The sequence below is a fragment of the Phoca vitulina genome, unplaced genomic scaffold (genome assembly GCF_004348235.1).
Source record: "Phoca vitulina isolate PV1807 unplaced genomic scaffold, GSC_HSeal_1.0 scaffold19, whole genome shotgun sequence".
In the NCBI taxonomy this organism is placed as follows: domain Eukaryota; kingdom Metazoa; phylum Chordata; class Mammalia; order Carnivora; family Phocidae; genus Phoca; species Phoca vitulina.
Window position 1 is genome coordinate 6,205,781 of NW_022589722.1, and position 21,353 is coordinate 6,227,133.

The following is a 21,353-nucleotide window of genomic DNA, read 5'->3' on the forward strand; positions in this document are numbered from 1 at the left end:
ATACATTTTAGAAAGATCAACTTTCCTTAGCAGGCATTCCTTAGCTTCTTCCCTAGTGTGGTGATAATATCATCGTCTCTTTTCCATTTTCTAAATTTTGTTCTGTTCACAGGCACAGAAATATACCAATAGAATGATTTGATAGTTATCTAGTTGTGTTCGAGGGATGAGACAAGTGTAGGGTCCTCCTACAGCACCTCCATCTTATGAGATATACCAATAAATTGCCATTTAGGCAAGGGTCTAAAATGAGTTGTCAGATCTTTAAGGTGATAAAATATTATTCAAAAACTGAAGCTATGTGTTATATTGTTGGATATGATTATTTGCATGTTGTGATTATAATGAATATTTTCCCACAAGGCCATTGTAAATTTCAAATTCTTTTATTCTCTCCTTCATTCTCATTAATAAATTTGGAAACAGAAACATGCCTTAGTAAAAAAAAAAAAAAAAAGGAATAGAAAAGTTTAATTAAAAACACCTAACGTGTTCATTCTGTATTTTTCTTTATTAGACTTAACTTGAAATTATATGGGATATAAATCCTTAAAACTTGCAAGTTACATGTGATTTACAAGAGTACCTATGAAATACTTGTTATCATTTAGTTTTGCTCTTACTGTACACCATTTGGTTTTATTCCTGACTCACTTGGTGTTTGCTTAACTTGCTAAATTGTCATCATATCTTAAAACTTATAGTTGTATATCATTTTTTAGAACACAATTTGAAAGTATCATGCTGAGTTTCTGTTTTTGAAGAGAGGAGTAAGAATTGTTCTGTTATAGTGGGCGTCATAATGCTAACCATTATCTCAAATTAGACAAGACTTCCAATAGGCAAACGAGGTAGGCACATGTACGCTTGAGGAGTTTTGCTGAGATTGATAGGGTTTCCATCCAATCGAATGTCCTCTAGCGCCTTACGAATATAAGTCAAATTTTTAACATTGCAGAAAGTATCTTCATGCATCTCCAAAATGTTGTTATTCTAAAAGACATGAACAATAAATGATAAGGCAAAATATAACATATGCTTATTATTGATTAATAACACAGTCCATTTTGCTTCACCCCCATTTTAATTCTTTTGTTCCTTCTCTTATCCAAAGATGCATATTACGGGATCATTATGCCTTGGGCACTTTCTAGGCTGTGGGGATTAAATCACTGAAGCACAAAGTAGATACAGGCTTGCCCTAAAGCAGCTCGCACTTCAGTAGTAGAAATGTAAGATATGGAGGTGAGAAAACAAATGTAAAGAAAAAGCTATTTCTAAAACTGATGGGTACTGCAAAGGAAGAGCGGTAACTGTGGAAAGTTATCTTAAAGAGAGAGCAGTGGAGCTGAGAATGGAATAACAACACACGGGCATGGAAAGAGCCAAGGTAAGAACATTGCAGGGAGAGAGAAGACCACGTTCAGTCTGAGTAATTACCTTGGAATGTTCAAAAATGGGAAAAGAGTCAACATGGCTGAAGTAGAGTGAGGGAGAAAGTGAGCAACTATCAGGAAGATAAGCAGGGCCCAGAAATACATATTTAAAAACAACTTTATTGAGTATATTTCACATACCATAAAATTCCTTCGTTTTAAGTATATGGTTCAGTGGTTTTTAAGATAGTCACAGAGTTGTACAACCATCACCATAGTTTAATTATTTTTTAATTTTTTTAATTAATATTTTTCACCATAATTTAATTTTAGAACATGTTAAACCCTGTAGATATTAGCAATTACTCCCCCCTACCTCCATTTTCCCCTATCTTTAGCCCATGGTGACTTCTAATTTACTTCTGTTTTTATGGATTTTCCTATATTAGATATTTTATGTAAATGGAATCATAGATCATCTTCTGTGGCTGGGTTCTTTTACTTAGAATTGCATTTTCAAGGTTTATATATTTTGTACCATGTATCAGTACTTCTTTTTGTTTTATTGTCTGATAATATTCCATTGTGTGGATATATACCACATTTTTATCCTTTCATCAGTTAATAGAAATTTGGATTTTTTTTCTACTTTTGACTCTTATGAATAATGCTTCTATGAACATTTGCAAACAAGTTTTGTGTTGACATATGTTTTCAAATCTCCTGGGTATATACCTGCGAGTTGAATTGTGGGTTTATAGTAACTCTATGTTTAATATTTCAAGGAAGTGTCAAACTTTTCCAAAGTAGCTGCACCATTTTCGATTCCTGCCAGCAATATATGTGTTCCAATTTTCTCTGCATCCTAACCAACACTTGTAATTATCTGTCTATTTTATTTTAGCCAGCCAAGTGGATGTGAAGTGGTATCTCATTGTGGTTTAATTCATGGCTAGTGTATTGAATACAATTGATATTTTATATTGATTTTATGACCTGCCACATTGCTGAACTCATTTATTCGTTCAAATAGTTTAGTGGATTACTTGTGACTTTCTATATAAAAGATCTGTAGATCAATTTGGGGAGTATTTCCATCTCATTATTAAATCTTCCAAACCATGAATATGGACTATCTTTCCTTTATTTAGATCTGTTTCTCGCCAGATAAAATTATATATGTTTAAGGAGTACAGAATAATGTTATGATATATGTTTACATTGTGAAATGATTACCACAATCAAGCTAATTAACATTTCCATCACCTCCCACAGTTACCTTTTTTGTGTTTCTGGTAAGAACACTTAAGATCTACTCTCAACAAATTTCAAGTACACAATAGGATATTCTTAACTATGGTCTCCATGCTGTATTACATTTTATCTCCAGAACTTACTCATTCTGAATAACTAAAACTTTATATTCTTTGACTAACATGTTCCCATATCCCCCAGTCCCCAAGTCCTGGCATCATTCTACTCTCTGCTTCTTTGAGTTTGACTTTTTAGATTCCACATATAAGTGAGATCTTACAATATGTGTCCATCTGTGTCTGGCTTATTTCATTTAGCATAATATTCTCACCCATGTTGTTGCAAATAGCAGAATTTTCTCTTTTTTTAAAATTTTTTTTCTTTTTTAAAGAATGAATAATATCCCATTGTATACATGAGATGCCACTTCACTGAATAGCTATTATCGAAAAGACCAAAGATAACAAGGTTGACAAGGTTGTGGAAAAAAAGGGAACCCTTGTGTACTATTGGTGGGAATGTAAGGGGTATAGTCATTATAGGAAATGGTAAGGTAAATTCACCCTTGATAGACACATAGATTGCTTCCATATCTTGGCAATTGTGAATAATGCTGCAGTGAACATGACAGTGCAGATGTCTCTTTGAGATACCGATTTCATTTCCCTTGGATATATACTCAGAAGTGGGATTGCTCGATCATATGGTGGTTCTGTTGAACGTTTTGAAGAACCTCCATACCATTTCCTAGAACAACCAGTCATAAGATCAAGTAGGAAATAGTTCAAGAACACCTTAACAACATCTTAAAAATTAACTAGACTTAACAGTCGTCTACACAGCATTCCAGTTGAAAATGGAGTATTGAAGATCCAACTTGTTGCTGAATTGTCTATTTTTCCTTTCAATTCTGATAGTTTATGCTTCACACATTTTTGAGACATATTGTTTATAATCATTATAATAATGTAATAATGATTAATAACAATAATATGAGTGTATAATTATATATGGTTAGGTGCATATATGTTTATAATCATTATATCTTTCTGATGGCTTGACCTTCTTCTCATTACAAAGGGTCCACAAGGAATAAAAGGTTTAGTGCCTAGGTGCTGTACTACTCCCTTTGATAGGTAATAGGTACCTGCTGTTAATAATAACTGTGCCTTACATGTAAGTACTTATCATGTTCCAGTAACTACTATTCACTTCATAATCTAAAACTGTGGTGCAGGGAGGCTCAGATATTTTTTCCAATCTTTAGATAGTATTAGAAATAGAATTTCAGTCCAGAGAATCTGCTTTTGCCAGAGCCTTCATTCTTAATTACTATACTATATTTTGGCAAACATTTTGAAATGAATCAATATTGGGGATTTTTATATAAATATTAAAAATATAAATTGAAGACAATGTAAATTAAAAACAGCTATATACTGGATATTGGTGAGGTAGTCATGAGAAGGGAGATTTTTAAAGGGTGCACTTAATGCCTTTTAAATCTTAGAATAAGGAATATGAAGCCAATTACTTTTTTTTAAATGTTGTATTGTATACACAAGCCCACTGTGTTTGAATACAATATCAGAGACGCAGTTACTTTGTGGGTTCAATATTATCACAGACAATAGTAATAAAATTTAATTTAGAATTAGAAAACACATTGGAAACACATTTTCTTAATCCAGAGTGATGGAAGTCTGTCATCTCTCAGCAGATAGGAATGCCCTAGGATTGAATTTAATTCAATACATAAAACCTAAAATTAAAAGCTAAAATTGACATTTTTTTCCCTCTCTTGAAAGCTAGAAATTAATTAGATTTTTCTTTCTCCCATTTTTGTTTTCCATTTCTAAGTCTTACACATTTCTTCAGCAGATGAAATTTTCGGTTTTTTTTTTTTCAAAAGTAATTTTGGGTGCCAGAAAGATGCATTATGATTTGACAAAGACTGAAAATCTTTAAAGACTAAGGTCAATCAGTAAATCAGTATAGACAGGCATGAATGTACAAAAACCTTGCACTCTGATCGAGAGAGTGAATGAGAGGAGAAAAAGAAGAAAAATGGTGACAGTGTGTCAACAGGTCATTTATAAACAGTTTTAGTGTCCTGACTTCCTCCTCTTTGCTTTTGTTTTCCATGGAGTTGTTGGGCATACTTTACTGGTGGAAGCCTACCTGAAGGTGAAGGGCCCGTAGATTTTCTGGGAGTGGCAGAGGGATGTGGTCCAAATTGTTATCGGTGAGGTAGAGGTGATGGAGATCATACATATCCTGTAAACATTCCAAATGTAGAGACTTAGTGGAAATTAGCAGCACCACAATTGTATTTTCCATTCCCTGTTCATGCAACTATTTGTAAAATAACACACGCCTGTCAAGGTCTCGTTTTGCAAAGATGAAGCAGATTGGTTCTCCAGGTCACTAGACAAGTCAAATGAGTTTTGGAAAAATTAACTGTAAGCGAATATTTCTTGATGAAAATGTAAAGTGCTTCTCAATCTCTACAAAGAACCTTGCTTTGCCCACTCTTAACTTTTTCTCTATAAGCAAGGCAGTGTCTTCACATAGAAGACATTCTGCATAGGATTTGGAGGATTTGGGTAAGGCAGAGGAAGAATGGCCTTCGTGTTACAGGGATGGAGAAAAAAGAATTTCTCTCCAACAAAATCCTGTTCTCTCTAGTACAAGTACCAGGAAAAGGGCAGCCTAGCAAGACCAAAAAAACCATTTAGACAATAACAGGCTTACTCTAGCCAACTACCATAGAACAAACTGTGACTCACCACCACCCATGCCAACAAAAGCTGAATGGGGAGACTGAACTTTGACCCTTGGCAGGCTACAATGAGGAGTCCTAGCTCCGTCGCCTACCAGGGTTATGGGAGAGCTGGTGGAGAAATAGGACTTCTGCCATTGCTCAGTGCTAATTGGTCCACACAGCCCCCTGCACTCTCCCTGTGTCCCTTCAAACAGGATTTTAAATGTGTTTGTTTAACAGAGATTTAGAAAAACAGCTTGAATACAGTTAAGAGTGGGTAAGAAAGCTGGTTGGTGTGTGTTCTCATACTCTATGCTGTTACTCTAAGCAAGACCGTCTAGCCCCAAACTTGCTTTCTTCACTTAGAAAACAACATTTCTAAGATTAACCAAATCCATTCTTTTTACAAGGTAATTTAAAAGACTTCTACCTCAAGGCACCACCCACACCCTGCACAAGTTGTCATCCTTTAAGCCACGTAGAATATTCGCCTTGAATGGAGTTCTTGGAAAATGCAGTTTGTCTGGCTGACACCATTTCCAGGTGCTCCTTAGAGACTTGCACTCCAGGGAGCCCCTCACTCCTTATGCAAGCTCTGCTCTCTGTTCTTGATGTTCGACCAGCCTCAGAACTTACCAAAACGCAGTATTTCCCAAAAGCTTGATACATTAGTATTGTATAGTTTATTTTAGGAGGTAAAAATCTCATCAAATTGAATCTCCTTATGGAAATAAAAATGCTCGTCATTGACAGTAAATGGAGCGGAAGGATGAGAGTCTTCCATATCCAAACTTAAAACTCACTTTAAATGCTTCTTGTTTTATTCCTTTCCTTCCCAGCCTATTGTTGCTGATATCGATAAATGTCAAAGTATTTGGCAGTTCGGGGAGCTGCCTTATTTTATTGTCACGCAGGACAAGCTCCCGGAGGTGAGGTAGCTTTCTGAATGCATCCTCATCAATCTCAGATATTAGATTTGATGTCAGATCGATCCTTCTTAAATCATCTAGAAGGAAAAATGAAGGAAATAGTTAAATACTCTTGAATATGTTTTGCTCACATAAAAATATGAAGATAAATTTTCCCACGTAAAAGCAAATATAAATATGAAGTGAATTAGCAATAGGCAATTAATGAAATAATTATTTCTAACTACTCTATATAAAAATTTAATTGTTTCCACCTAACACTATACATATTTATGTACTTGTAAGAAAGCATAACTTTAACAAAGGTATTGACACATTATATTTAAAATAACTGGTCTTTTCCCTACATTCTTCATAAACTTTGTCTAGATTTTACTATTTAAAAGGTTTTCCTCAGTGATGACAGGTTGCTATATTTTCTAATAGTTATAGATACATTAGCATTAAAACACAAAGACATTAAAAAGAAATTTTCAAATGATTAAAACACTTCATAAAGACAAGTACCAAAATTCTTCTAAGTTGGCAACCATTATAAAGTCAGAATATAGGCTTGTATGCATCAATCATAAAGCAATTGTGCTTTAATGGCAGCCTATTCAAACAACCCAAATCCCCGTAAATACATGACCATGACTTTTACTCAATGTCATGACATGATAATGAGTTCTAGTCTATAAAATACACATATTTATGATTCTATTTCTTGAAAATACAGTATTTGAAAATATCAACTATATAGTTTCATAATGAACTTTAACACTCAATCATTTTTTCACATAATTAAAGTAAACCTTCAAATATTTAAATAAGAAAAAATAGTTGATTTATGAGCCATATTTTCATATTCAAGTTTCATTTTATAGTGCAACAATTTTAGGAAAGTCTGTAAAGAAGACAAAGATATTAGTGCTGTCATCCATACTTAGGCTTGCAAAGTCATTTTTGTTGATCTTTTTAATTCTGTTGAAGCGGGAATAGAAATAAGCAGTGTTCTTGGGTAGCGCAGGAATAGCATCAAGGTCATGGTCATCACAGTATACGGTGGTACTTATACATGTACACAGAAGGCAGGTTGGAAAGTCTAAAAGGTAGAGGCAAATAATTATATGTAAGTAACAAATGCAATTTCTAAGAAATAATGTGATTAGATGTTTGTTAAATAAGTTTACGGTCTCATACAGGCCTTCCTGGTATATTTCATATTTTCTCATATAGTTTTCTGTAAATCAAAATTAAAGTCAAATGTACCAATTAAAGCAGCCACAATAATTAGTACATTCTTTGTACTGTCTTAAAATTTATTTTAAATTACCGAGTGGATACAGTGTGGTTGTTGCTTTTATACTTATTAGAAATTCTCTTTTCAAATGTAAATATTAAGACTGTGGTTTTTGTAAAGCTGCAGCATCACACATAATATTTTTATTAGGTCTTTGGTTCAATATTTAAACACACCACTGAAACAATCTGCTTCAAGAAAAAGATAGGGTAATAATCATTAATATGAATTCACTCAATATGTAATTACTGAATCCTTTCTAGGTAAATGGCACTGTGCTAGCTGGTGAAACAGCGAGGAGCACAAAGAGACACAATTCTATTTTATGATCTTCTATGTAAGATAAATGTGCATTGCACAAATAAAATGATGACTGTGCAAAATGTCATGATATGTATGAGCATAAAATAGGGGAATTCGACTCAGTCTGACAGTCATGGTTCTCTGAGAGGGTGATAACTGAGTTGAGATCTGCAAGAACAGAAGGAGTTGACCATGCGGGGGGGAGTGAAGAGTACACAGGCAGAGGAAGCGGCATGTGCCAAGGCCCTTCACTTTGGAGGGACTGAAAGATGGTCCACGCGACTATAGCACAGAGAGCACTGAAATGTATGGGACATACCATACAGAAGCCTTATCGGCTGTATTATTGCAGGTTTTGTTCCTTATCCTAAGGATGGGCAGAGTATTGCATGATCAGATTTGCGTATAAAGAAATCATTTCGCTTGAAGGTGTGGTAGAAGACTGAGGGAGGGCAAGTGGACAGAGTGGAGATAAGTTGTTATCTAGATAAAAGATGATGGTTGCTTGGCTGGGGTCATGGTGACATGTTGAAGAAAAGGCAACAGATCCAAAAGGTATTTGTGAGGCTGGATTATATCTCAACATACTGGTCTGTCTCTCTCTATTGCATGCACGCGCACATATACGTACACCTCCTTCACGCTCTGTTTAGTGGTCCTGTAGGACAGTAAGCTTCTAAGGAAGACAGAAAAGCAATGACCAGAAGGAAAGGAAGAAAAGAGAATGGGGAAATGTTATGGAGGCCAGATGGAGAGAGAGAGAGTTTGATGGAAAAGGGAATAGAAAACATTCTAAGGCTGCTGAGATGTCAGGTAAGTTAAGGACTGAAAATATCTCTTGGATTAGTCCTTGTGGTGGTTATAGGCTACTTCAGTAAGAGCTGTGGAGTGATGGGGCTGGAAGCCAGATTAACAGCCAGTTGAGGAGGGAGTTGGGGTACAGAGATAGTTACAGCAAATATAGACAATGCTATTGAGATGTTTGTGAAGGAGGAGAGAGAGATGGTGATAGGTATAAGCAGATATATATGTGGTGTGTAAATGGACTGAGGCAGGAGAAATTTGAAGAAAAAGATCCAAAGTAGGAGAAGTGGAATATCAAAAGGATCCTGAGAGGGCAGTAGGAAATGGGACCGGAAGCATAGCGGGAAGGATCACATCCTCCATGTGAGAGGACAGTTTGTTGTAATGGGGGGAGGGGGATAAGGCACACGCATGTCAATGTAGGTAAAGATTACATCTGAAAACAGAAAGACTGAAAAGCTGCTGACCAGAAGATTGCATTTTCTCTGTGGAGTAGGAGGCTCAGCTCTCTGATGAGCTTGAGGAGTCAAGGGAGGAGGAGAAGAAGGTTGGTAAGGTGTGAGATGAGCAGAGGATGTGAAAGAGCCGTGAAGGAAACTAGATGGAAGTGATGGAAGGACTTTCTTGCGATTGCTCAGTGTTCAGTTCATCCCAATTTCGCTGGGACTTTCCCGGGTTTAGCCTTGAAAATCCCCCATGGTAGGACCCCTCACTCTCAGGCAAACCAGGACACCTGGTTGCCTGAGTTGAAGGATCCATTTGTAGTTTGTGATCAAGAAACAGTAACGCACCTACTAAGGTCTTCTTGCTATCATTAAGTAGGAAAGTTATTTACAATAATAGCTTCAGAAATGAAAACTATATTATGACTGGAAATCTAGGAAAGACAATTTAAGGGGAAGCTATAAAATACTTAACACTTGCCAATTTTTCAAATCATTATAAATTAATATTGGCCACTTATAAAATTTTTAAAAAGTAAGGCATTTGAGTCTTCTATATATTCATGGCTTTGCTAATTTAGCAATAATGCTTAGAGTAATTTATATATATATATATATTCACAAGAGTTATAATTTAATTCTCTTTTTTCCACTCATAACCCAAGTCTACTTTATATGGCTTCAGGATGTTGTTTTTAGAAATTTGTATTAATAGTAAAAAAAAATATGATATTTTGATAACTAATGCTCTAAATATTTCTTTCCAAGCTATTTAACTTTGATGAATATATAAGATTTAAATTTAGGGGCGTCTGAGTGGCTCAGTTAAGCATCTGCTTTTGGCTCAGGTTCCTGGAATTGAGCCCCACATCTGGCTCCCTGCTCCGTAGGGAGTCTGCTTCTCCCTCTCCCCCTGCTCATGCTCTCTCTCTCTCTTGCTTGCTCACTCTCTCTCTCTCAAGTGAATAAAGAAAATCTTTAAAAAAAAAGATTTAAATTTAAAAGTTTAGAATTTCTGGCGATGCTTTGTGGAAATGAAAATGTTAATTAAAGTTTTAACTTCATTACTCACCCTCAGACTACTTTGGAGATAGCTTTTTTTTCCTAAAGTCATAGATTTTTTATATGGTTTCAAAGCTGACATTCTTGAGCTATAATTTTGACTAAAGCTTTTGAAAAGATTGGGCATTATGTTTTTCTGTTGTGCCTTGGCTTGGCTAATAGACCTGAGTACAGGTAATGATGCCAGATTAGTCCACTTTTGACGGATCTGAAATTACTTAAAAGTTAATAATGTTCTAGATATATTTACTTTCCCTACTGGAAACTTTCTTCTGGGCACTTACATTTGCTTCTATTGTATGTGCATCTCCTTGGTTTTATTTGGAGAATGTTCTACTCCATAGAATGTTAACTATGTGGAAAGAATCCCTGATGTATCTATTGAGACACTGGCTTAGGGTTTAGTGGTCTCTATTTGCATTTCAGCACTGCTATGTACCACCTCCACGATCTTGGACAACCTTTACACTATGTTGGGGTTTTAGTTTTCCTATTTGTAAAGTGGAAATAACAATACCTAGTACGTAGTATCATTTTGACTCTTCAAAGAGTTCATATATGTAAAACACCTTAGTGGTTGGCATATACACAGCGTTTTACAGCAGACAACTCTTTACATAACTTATTGGTGAACAGTTAAAAACTGGTAGATGCAGAGTAGATTGATGGTTACCAGGGGCTGGGTGGGGAGTGATGGGGAGTTGCTGGTCAACAGCTATAAAGTTTCAGTTATGCAAAACGATTAAGTTCTGGAGATCTGCTGTACAACATAATGCCTAGAGTTAACAAAACTGTATTGTACACTGAAACATTTGTTGAGAGTAAAAAAATAAACTTTTATCAATAATAGAGTCATGAGAATAACTAACATTTATTATGTTTACTATGGGTCAGGCACTAAATTCATTCATTTAATCCTTACAACAATTCTGTGAAGTAAGATCTATTATTTATTATCCCATATTTTAGACGAGGAAACTAAGGCAAAAAATATTGAATGCCTTGCTCCACATTGTGTATCCAGCAAGTCCCAAAGCTGGCATTTTGTTCTCTCAGTATGTTCTGTACAGAGTTTTGTCATATTATCTGGAACATATTATTGCCTCTACATTTGTTTGCATGTCTGTTTCCCTGTACTAGATAAAAAAAGTCCATGAGAACAGTAGTCATTTTAAGGATAAGTTTTGTATCTCCAGAGCTTAGAGTACAGAGACACTTCAACTCTGTACTCATAAACCTTTGCAATGGGAATTCCACTCATTTTTCTACACCCCCTCGCTATGCCATTCTCTGTGTGGGAAAGCCTTCTGGTGTGAGTCCATCTGAGTACCCCCAAGGATGACACTGACAAATTTTAAGAAGAAATATAGACAGATCATAGAATCATATTTAGCATCAGGAACTCTTTCTCATTAACTAAAAGGCTCTGGTTTAGATCACCATCCGGCTGTACAAGATGGAGTCCAGCGTTATGGAATGCCTTCCACTCGGCTGCTCCCGAGGACTGAATGAGAAGAAGTCTATGTTCCAATAAGTACACAGACAAGAATCAGAACAGGCTCGCTTTAAACCCCGTGTGAAAAACTAACAGCTATGTGATCTCTGACAAGTTCCTACCATTTTGGAGCTAGTTTCCTCAGTAAGAAAGACCTAAGACCTTTACACGGAGGTTGTAGTAGTCGAATGAGAGAACGTGAGGTGGGCATTGTGACCCACAGATAGTCTGTGCCCAGTCAGTGTAAAATATTACCACTCTTGCTGTCATCAAAATCAGCCATCATTACCTTACCACCCTGAACTGCTGTGGCCGGCTCTCACAGACATAGATTCTCATCTTGCTAACAGCGTAGTGGATTCTTTGTTCTAGAAATGCATTCCACCACAGAGGTTTGGAGTAATGATGCTAGATAAATATTTTTGTCCCAAATCTTTGGTTATTTGATAATTTCCATCATGCCAAAGCTGAATATTAAAACTGCTTTATATTTGAATACAAAATACATGTATATCTCCTGCTTCAAAGATCCTATGACAAAACTCTCTCTGTGGGTCATGTGGGTTGCCTGTGGCATTGAGGTAGGACCAAGTGGACTTAATTCAAATCAGCCTTGATGGACCTGACCTTCGTTGGTGTGTGGGCCCAGAACCCCTGTGAATTCAGGCCCCTGTGGAGAAGAGCCATCGATCAGTCTGGGGGTGGACTCCTCCTCCTCCTCTTCTTCAGCTTCCTCTGGCGGTGGAGGTGGGGTAAGGAGCTCTCTGTTGCCAGAAGGCATCACTGTGGCTATTTCAATCTGAAAAAGAAACAGAATTTCATCAGGCAACCTTCTTAATCACCCATCCTATGAGGCAGGGACACAAATTTTAAAAGTATCAATTTTGGCCACAAGAGGTCGCTGGTGTTCTGAAGTGCAACACTGCAGGGCCCGCTTGCCTGGCTGAGCACATGGGGTTCGTTACTGTTACTGTTGCTTTTAATTAATTTTGCTTCTCAAATCTTAGTGATAATTTCCAATGCCCATGGTTTTTTGGTTTTTTTTTTTTTTGGTCATCTTGCTTTTTCAAACATTCTTACATGTTTATTCATTTTTTTAAAAACCTCATTTATTGTTTTGTAAATACATAGTTTGCAAGAATGCATTATTGTTGTGGAAGATTCAAATTAACCCAGCAGTGTGCAGAATAAAGTCCCAAAGGCCCTTTACCCTGAAGCTCTGATTCCATTCCCTTTGAAGATAACAACCATTAAGAAATTAAGGTGTATGTTCCTTTGAGTCCTTTTAATCCTTGGTTTCCTAGATTCAAATATTCTGGGTTGGTTGGTTTGTGTGTGTTTTTTGTTTTTGTGGGTTTTGTTTTTGTTTTTTACAATTTACACTTCTTCCAATTGTTTTACTGTAAAGCATCCTTTCTACCAAAAGAAAAATATATATGGAGATACGAAAACTATATGATTTGATTATGATGTGCCATTTCTCATATACTTTCAATATTATTTTGAGTAACAAGTATTACCAACAATATTTGGGCTTGTTAAATTGACCTTTTTGAAAGCTTTGACAGTAGAGGGAACTTATTAAAATTGAAAAAAATGCTCAAATATTTTTTCAGGGATTGTATCTTAGATTATATTTGGTTTTCTCTTCTTGCATATTTTAGGTAATGAGTAACTGCTCTTAAGAACACTGTTTGCATTTAGAATAACTCCTTCCTCTCAAATCCCTTCCCATGCCTCAATGTCTATTCCTCTGTATTATTTAATAAATGCCTACCTCCCTGACAACCTTGTCACCTTAGGCAGGAAATCTGCTCAAGACAGTTTGTTGGCAACATGCAGCGCCAACTTTTGGGGGCATACTTTCTTCATGACATCCCCAGAAATCCCAGATTCTCCTTTTACCACCCTGATAGGGCTGCTTGATCCTTCCCACACTTCATTTGCATTTATTAAACAGGCAAAAAACCCCACACAAATTACCTTCTAATTTATTTAATGTCAAAATGACATGCACAGTATTAATTTTATGTGTAAAATAAATACATAACTAGGCCAGATATTTTCTGAGTATTTTAGAGAGATGTTTTAGATAATCACAATATTTTAAGATATGTTTATTATTTAATATCATTTTTAAATAAATTTGAATACATTGCTTCACAAATGAAAATTATCCTTTTAAAGGATAAACTCTTTTGTCAGTTCACACTTTTGAATTGTGTCTCTATGTTTCTGTAGAGTCTCCCCATTTCCGCCCTTCCTACACTGTATTTTAATGACTCCATCAGTTTTCTGCCTATCCAAGCCCACTAGATGGTACACTCTATGTTACATGTTTTATATTTGTACCTCAAGGTTGTAGCATAATAGGTGATCAACAAATACTTATTAAATCAATTTTAAAACTACTTGTCCAAAATATATCTAATTCACAGCTTTATATTTAATTTCAGAGATTTTACTGATAAGAATTACTCATAAGAATCACTTAAAGCATGAAATCAAACCAAAAGCAACTCATACTGTATTTGGTGAATTAGGAAGCCATACATGAAGATTTTGTAAAACTTGGTCAGAAATCTCCACTTGAGAAGATTGGGCACACTTCCTTAAACAGGGAGACATACGGTTTCCATCTGCAGGATCAGAATTAAGCAGATTTAGAAGGAATAGACCTGCAGAGACCAAAAGGAGGCTCCAGGAAGAGCGGAAATGGAGACAGATGTTTCATGGAATGGAGGCAGCCTAAAGGGAGAAACACATTCCAGACACGTCGCCTTGAATCTTTAGCTTTGCAGGAAAAATGTTTGCACATACTTTCTACAGATAATTGTTTTTCCACTGATCTGACGTGAAGCTGTAAGATCTCACTTGTCATCCAATATAACGAGACAAAAACAGCTTTTGTGTTTATCAGAACCTGTTTTGTTCATGCTTACTTGCTAATAAAATGTGAATGTTGAATAGTTTTGAAGACGAAGGGAAAGGAATGCTTTTTCAGCTCAGCAAAATCCCAGAACTATAAACTCAAAGTGCTGTTCCTGGTAAGCTGTTTGCGTTGCAAACGCATTTATTCTCACTATTGGATAGAAATGGTTTAGGCTTCTGTCTTTTTTTTTTTCTTCTTCTAACAATTTCCATACTGTGATATGAAGTTGTGAGGCAATCCATACAAAGAGAGGAAGGCAGGGAAGCATGAGCACCTGGCTCTCCATGTGGCTGACTTTTATGCTTATGCTACAGAAACCTAAATTTGGGGATAAACACAAATGGCCAGAAAACAACTGGCAACCCTCAAATGCAAATATAACCGAGGCTCTGATATAAATATTCATTCTTCCTGAATTTTCCTCCGTTATTTTTCCTTTTACCTCCTTGTTTTACTCTGACCTGTTCCCCACTAAAATGTTTAAACCACTTTATTATATTTACCTGAATTTTGCAAACAGTAAATACAAAGGATCACTCCTGCCCATGGCTTTGGACTTAGGCATCCCTGTGCTTGCATATCTTCTCGACATGGGACCAGCAGGGCACATCTCTGAGTTGCCTGCTTTGTAGTAAGTTGTCAATTTCTATCCCCTTCCTACTGGGCTTTAGAGCTATAGATAGTTTATGTCATGGTGGACTGTATTTAGGAGTACATTCCATGCCTGTGAAAGAGTATGTCTGCACCAGAGATGACAAATGCATAGCCCAAAGACAGTGACCTGGGTAGAGGGAAGTGTCAGCAGATGTCAGGTTGGAGCGATAATAGTGCCAAGAAGAGTCATCAGGCCTACCTCAGCCTCTGCACCCCACACAGCCTTCAGTCCTTGTAAGTAACCTAGCACCCCAGTACAATCTCAGGGAAAAAGGGGTTGACATGACCCTCAGGTGTCTTAGATAAAGTTTTTGCTCCCTGGAGACATCAGGACACTCAGTAGAAAATGATTCAGTTACCTTTCTTGCACCAGATGATGTGACTGAGACTTTTACCATCAATATTTATATCATTTAAGAATACTGCAAAAGATTTGAGACTTCCATTCTCCAATAATCAGAAGAGTTATCCACGGAAAAGTCTTTCTATAAAAGTACACAGCACCATTTTAAGTGGTAACATTTGGTTATAAATAATTTTAATCAAATCCATTTGTCTTTTAGCAAAAAACACATCTAAATGACCCGTAGGACCATATTGCTACCATTGGGTCTACTTAATATGTTTGTCTTAATTTCAGAGTAAAAGTATGAAAAAATAGTGCGTTTGGAAACAACAGTCATACTTCTTGACTGCTTCCCTTTGCCAGGGAACCCTGTCAGTACTGACTTCTTCTTGAACATGCTCCTTATACCTGTTCAGGATGGTCACAAGGCATTTTCTGCTCCTAAGCATGTGTTTTGACTAATAAAACGTAATGCGTGTTTTTTTTCTAATATTTTGATATCTTTTGATCTCAGCACTTAATCTGCAGCTAAATTTCCAATAAGGAACTTAACAAAAATGTCACGTATGCAATAACAGAAAGAAAGCTATGAAAGAGTTCAGGATACTCAGATTTGATACCTACCTTCATGAATGAATGTAAAGATCACTGAATGAAAGAGTGAAATTGTAAATGATGGAAGGTTTGCTAGTCTTTATAATTATCTAATCAGCCAGAATGAATGCGCCAAGCCTCACACTTAAATTATGATCATTATGTCCACTTTACTTGTCAGTATTATTTTCAAACGTCTATCAATACATTTTTTTTTTTCCTGTGTCCACCACCATCACCATAATCTAAGTCCTACCCTGTCTTGCTGGGAATACAACAATAGTTTACTTACAGGAAGTTGGCACCTCCTCCATTATATATTCACTCTGTAATGAGAATAAGCTCTTAAAAAGGCAAAGCTAATCATGTCAACCTCTTTAAAATCCTTAAATGGATTTTCATTCTTTTTAAAAAATATTTTAGTTATTTATTTGACAGAGAGAGAGCGCAAGCACAAGCAGGGGGAGCGGCAGAGGGAGAGGGAGAAGCCGGCTCCCCACAGAATAGGGAGCCCAATGTGGGGTTCGATCCCAGGACCCTGGGATCATGACTTGAGCTGAAGGCAGATGCTTAACCAACTGAGCCACCTAAGCACCCCTGGATTTTTATTCTTAATAGCCACCAGAACAGTGTCCTTGCAGAAACACAGAAACATATTAGTTAAGAGGAAGGATTCTGAGGAGGTGAGCTTGACTCTAGCCTACCTCTGAGACCTTGGGTGAGTTACTTTATCTCCTGAGCCTCAGTTTCTCGATCTGTAAAATCCTGGTATATCTAGTAAATGGTACAGCTGTGTTAGGATGAAAATGTCAAAACATATAGTAAGTGCCATGGAAATTTACTATTATTATTTGCTATTTATATTTTTGCTATTTTTATTTTATGTTTGCTATCATTATTAAAATAAATCCAAAACACTTTGACTTACAAGGTCTTGCATGGCTTGGCCCTTCTAGTGTCTCCTTCCTCCATATCATATCAATGGGCTCTTCTGCTGCACTGGCCATCTTTAATTTCTTATGCTCCTTGTTCTATAAGACATTTACATGTACGAGTTGTTCTGCTTGGAATTCCCTCCATTCCTCATCTTTTTTCCCCCAATCTTATTTTATTTTATTTTTTAACAGCTTTATTGACAATACAGTAAATCCATGAAGAAAAAGAAAGTAAAAGCATGTATACACTGAGATTCTTGTTGACTCATTGATATTCACTTAAAGATGAGGATATAATTGTCCCTATTAGCATACAAAAAATAATGCAGATTTTAGTATAAATATTAATAGGGTCTGGGATAGAGTCACAGTGAGGCCTCCATCCCAAGAAATTGAAGTGACTTCAGATTGTTCTCATGATATAAAACTGACCTTAAAAATGCACAGGAAAAAACCATTCCTCCCAAGTGTTTGGGAACAGCTTCCTGACTCTTGACTTACTAGTGATAATAGTACAGCTAAAGAAAGAAAAAATAAAATGAAGAGGGTGGCAGCCTAAAAAAAATCAAGTTCAGGAAAGAATGGTTTATTATTGTGGCCAGCATTGTTTGAAGGAGAGAAATATTAAATTTGTTGAATATACACAGAAGTCACTAAAGAGATCATCTCTGGTATCAAAAGAAGTTTTATTGGATCTCATCAGGGACTAGATGAAAATAACTAGCATGAATTGAATATTCACTATGTGAGAAACTGTTATGATCTTTCCATTGATTCACATGTTATTATCAGAATAACTCTTTGTAGAAGGTGCAGTAATTGTACACATTTAATAGATTTGTAAACTGAGACCCGGGATAGGAGGATCAAATAAATTGTCACAGGTTACATGATTTCTAAGTAGTAAGGCCAGGATTTGAATCTAATTAGTGCTGCCATAAGACTGCTTAATTTACCTAATTTTTATTCTGTACTCAGCCAAATAAATTTCTGCTGAATAATCTAGCTTCTTAGGTACTGCGTTCTGAGAAAGAGGGGTTCCAGTTCATGGAAGAGAGCCTCATCATCACGGGGAAAAGCCTTCACATTATAAATTCATAAATGGACTTTCTTGTACAAATTTTAAGCCTCATATAATTTTTGCTTGGCATCCTTCATCAACCTACAATCTGATTTGATCATCACTGATTATATTAGTCAGTTGCTGATCCTGAAGGCTGAAGACCATACCAAGGCCATGTTACCCTGTGGGAGCACTTGACAGTCTTTCAGTCTTCCTCTGATATTGACAAATATGAAAAATATCACATAACATTGATGTAGATGGGTTGTAAAATTCAAGTAGCATTTATTATAATTCTCACTTTCATGAGAAATAAGTATTATGTCAGAATGAAACTTTAGTCTGGTTAAACATGATGGCTAAGACAATTCCATGTATTCACCACAGTTTCATTTTCCTCCTGGGCATTCAGCTCCGGTACATTTTCCACTTTCTTTGGCTCTGGCTTAGGTCATGTGGCTAGTTTTAGCCAACTGAATGGGAAAGGAAGTAATGCAGCACATCTGGTCCAAATTAGTGAGGAGCAAGGATCCTTTCTCAATCTGTCAACAGAAGATACCAGAGTGACCTTGAAGGTGAAGATGGTGAAGGTCTAGCATGAAAGAAGTTTGAATCCCTGAATAACTACTTGAAGGACTGTAAACCTATTGACCTGCATTGGACAGTCACGTCAGCAAGTTATAAATTTTTATTGTGCAAAGCCGTTGGGATTTTGGAATTGTTTGTTACAGCTGCTAATGTAACTTGCCCTATATAAATCTTTTCAATTTTTGTTTTCTTATCCATTTCTTATTCATACTGAGGGAACAATTTTTAATGTTTTATGGGTTGATTTACCTAGCACATATCACTGACATTAGAACAAAAATAATAAATGCTTGTTTTTTTGTCACTCTATCCTCTCTGATTTCTTTTTTACAAACAACTGTTCTTTGGTCTTGCTTATTTGGTGGAGTACTTACTGAAATAATTCACATTTGAGTGAATTCACCATTATTTCAATTTATTTATTTTTAAAGCTGAGTATTTTATAAACTGGATTAAATCAGAGTTAACAAATCTATATAAATCAGAGTTAATAAATCTATATAATGAGTAAATGTCTATAAGTTCAATATCAAAATTAGTTAATGGCTTTCTATTTACTTCCAAAGTCATAAAATCATAATATTTGATATTGACTTGCTAGGATGTATTTATGAAAACATGTGAATTCTTTCATGTTTTTAAAAATCTATCCTAATAGATGGTGATTCATCATAAATTCATAACTCTAAATGGTAATGCTTCTTTGTATTTAATGTAATGTTTAAGTGTGTGTCTCTTCTGGGACCACAGTATTTTGTTGTTCACATGTTTATTTTCTCATTTCCTTTCCTTTTTGTCAGAAAATGTGGCAATATTCCACTTTTAGTTGCCAGAAAAAAATTCTACTTCAGTTTTATCCCAGTTTATTGAGGTCTCCATTCACCATCATTCTGTTAGGCTCCAGGAACTTAATAGATTTTCAATATCCTGGTTCTCACAAAATGTATCATCTAGTTCTAATTGAATGTCTCCAAATAATATTGGTAGAGAATTTGGCAAAGGCTTTAGAAATATTATCTAATAACAAAGCCAGTTCACATTCCTTTTCCCCTTACTGCCTTTGCTCCCCAAGTAAGGATACCAGAAAGACAATTTAGTGAAGGCTGAAATCAGTAATCTCATGAGGATAGGGTTAGGGGGAGAGTCAATCACAATAATTGAAAACAAGAAGTTGGACTGAAAATCAAGAGATTTGGAACCTTATAATAGTTTTTTTTTTTATGATGGAGTAATTTAGTTTTTTTTTTTAAGTTGAAACTTAAAAAGTTGAAATCTTTCCTATCCTAACACAAAGCAAATTGTTCCTTCTAATACAGACTTTATTGATTCACAAAGCATAATAAACCATGCCTTTTAATATGTAGAACTTCTTTGCATAAAATTGCTATTCACTCATGGTGATGATGATGATGATGTATATATTATCAGAGGGTAATAATAGACATTTTGAATAGGAAAATATGTGCATTTATAGAGGATGTCCCAGGGAGGACCAGCTAATAGCCAATTGCCTTTGAAAGAGATAATTAGTATGTTAATTTGTTTCTACTGTCCAATTTCAATGGTAAAGCCTTACAAAATTTTACAAATTTAGAAACCTTTATCTTTTAGGGGCAGAATTACTTTAAAGAAATCCAAAAACTGTACTAAACCAGAAAGCTAACCTGAATCCTCCTACTGCCACCAATATATTATCTGTAGTCTCCGCAGTATCACTTGGGAAGCTAATTATGATCAAAAGATTGTTGATAACCATAGAACCAGGACAAAGGACTCTAGGTAGGTCAGCTCTTTAATAGCTGAGGCAAAGGAAGAGCTGTTTTTCAAGGGATCAGAATCTTTAAATTTGTTGACAACCATAAGTTTTTGCTGTTATTACTAAGATTGAATGACCCTGCCAATAGAAGGCTGCTGAATAGTAGTTAATTGGCCTTGAAAATCCTTGATTTTATGATCTTCCTTTTTTCTCTCAGTACCAAAATGTACCAATTCCCTTCAACTTCTTTTATGTCTTTATATATGTTATCGATTCAATAGAGTTTTAGTGGAAGGATTTTTATCTTAAATGTCCTGAATTTGATTTCTTTCATATTTATCATATTTAATCAAAGTTTTGATATCATGACTCCAAAGAGAACACACTTCTGAGAAAATTCGATCCAACCTCAATATCTTTTATATATTTTTCTTTGTTCTTCTTCTCATATATGTTAAGTAATCAAGTTATAATATATATTTGCAACCATGCCCTCTACTTTAAAGCCCACATTGAATGTGAGCAGAGTCTGGCATGATGTCACTGTGATTATCCTTTAGAGTTCCTCTATCTGTATCTTATATTGTCCGCATTGACATCCAAAGCCAGTGATTGTACAACCTGTTGGGTGACAACATTACCAAGCAATAATCCTTGCACTATTTCCATGCCTGTGGGTATGGATGTTAACAAACACAGGGCAAGTCTGTTTATTCCTGGCAGACTCAAGACAAGGTTAACCAGAACTTGTCCTAGGAGTATTAAAATGATGA

At 35.7% G+C, this 21,353-nt stretch overlaps 1 protein-coding gene and 1 long non-coding RNA gene across 2 annotated transcripts in view; one reads left to right on the plus strand and one right to left on the minus strand.

The window, feature by feature from the left end:
- LOC116639767 overlaps nucleotides 1-19,114 on the plus strand; it is a 247,755-nt gene extending 228,641 nt beyond the window's left edge. The window contains exon 7 of the long non-coding RNA XR_004300921.1: nucleotides 18,687-19,114. This is a non-coding gene — a long non-coding RNA (uncharacterized LOC116639767). The remainder of the gene's footprint in view (nucleotides 1-18,686) is intronic.
- On the minus strand, nucleotides 510-16,687 carry EPYC (epiphycan). The gene is made up of 5 exons (XM_032416354.1): nucleotides 12,340-16,687; nucleotides 7,249-7,407; nucleotides 6,198-6,400; nucleotides 4,812-4,907; nucleotides 510-993 (listed from the first exon to the last, which is right to left on the minus strand). Exons 1-5 carry the CDS (start codon nucleotides 12,491-12,493, stop codon nucleotides 823-825), a joined length of 783 nt encoding a protein of 260 aa, XP_032272245.1. The 5' UTR covers nucleotides 12,494-16,687; the 3' UTR covers nucleotides 510-822.
- Nucleotides 19,115-21,353: the final 2,239 nt, after the last annotated feature.

What these genes read in the sequence shown, in the direction of transcription:
- EPYC (XM_032416354.1), bottom strand. Translation starts at nt 12,493, where the DNA reads ATGCCTTCTGGCAACAGAGAGCTCCTTACCCCACCTCCACCGCCAGAG. An exon ending in GGGCCCACACACCAACGAAG is followed by an intron (nt 7,408 to 12,339) that starts GTCAGGTCCATC and finishes TCTACCTTTTAG; the next exon opens with ACTTTCCAACCTGCCTTCTG. An exon ending in AAATGACTTTGCAAGCCTAA is followed by an intron (nt 6,401 to 7,248) that starts GTATGGATGACA and finishes TTTTCCTTCTAG; the next exon opens with ATGATTTAAGAAGGATCGAT.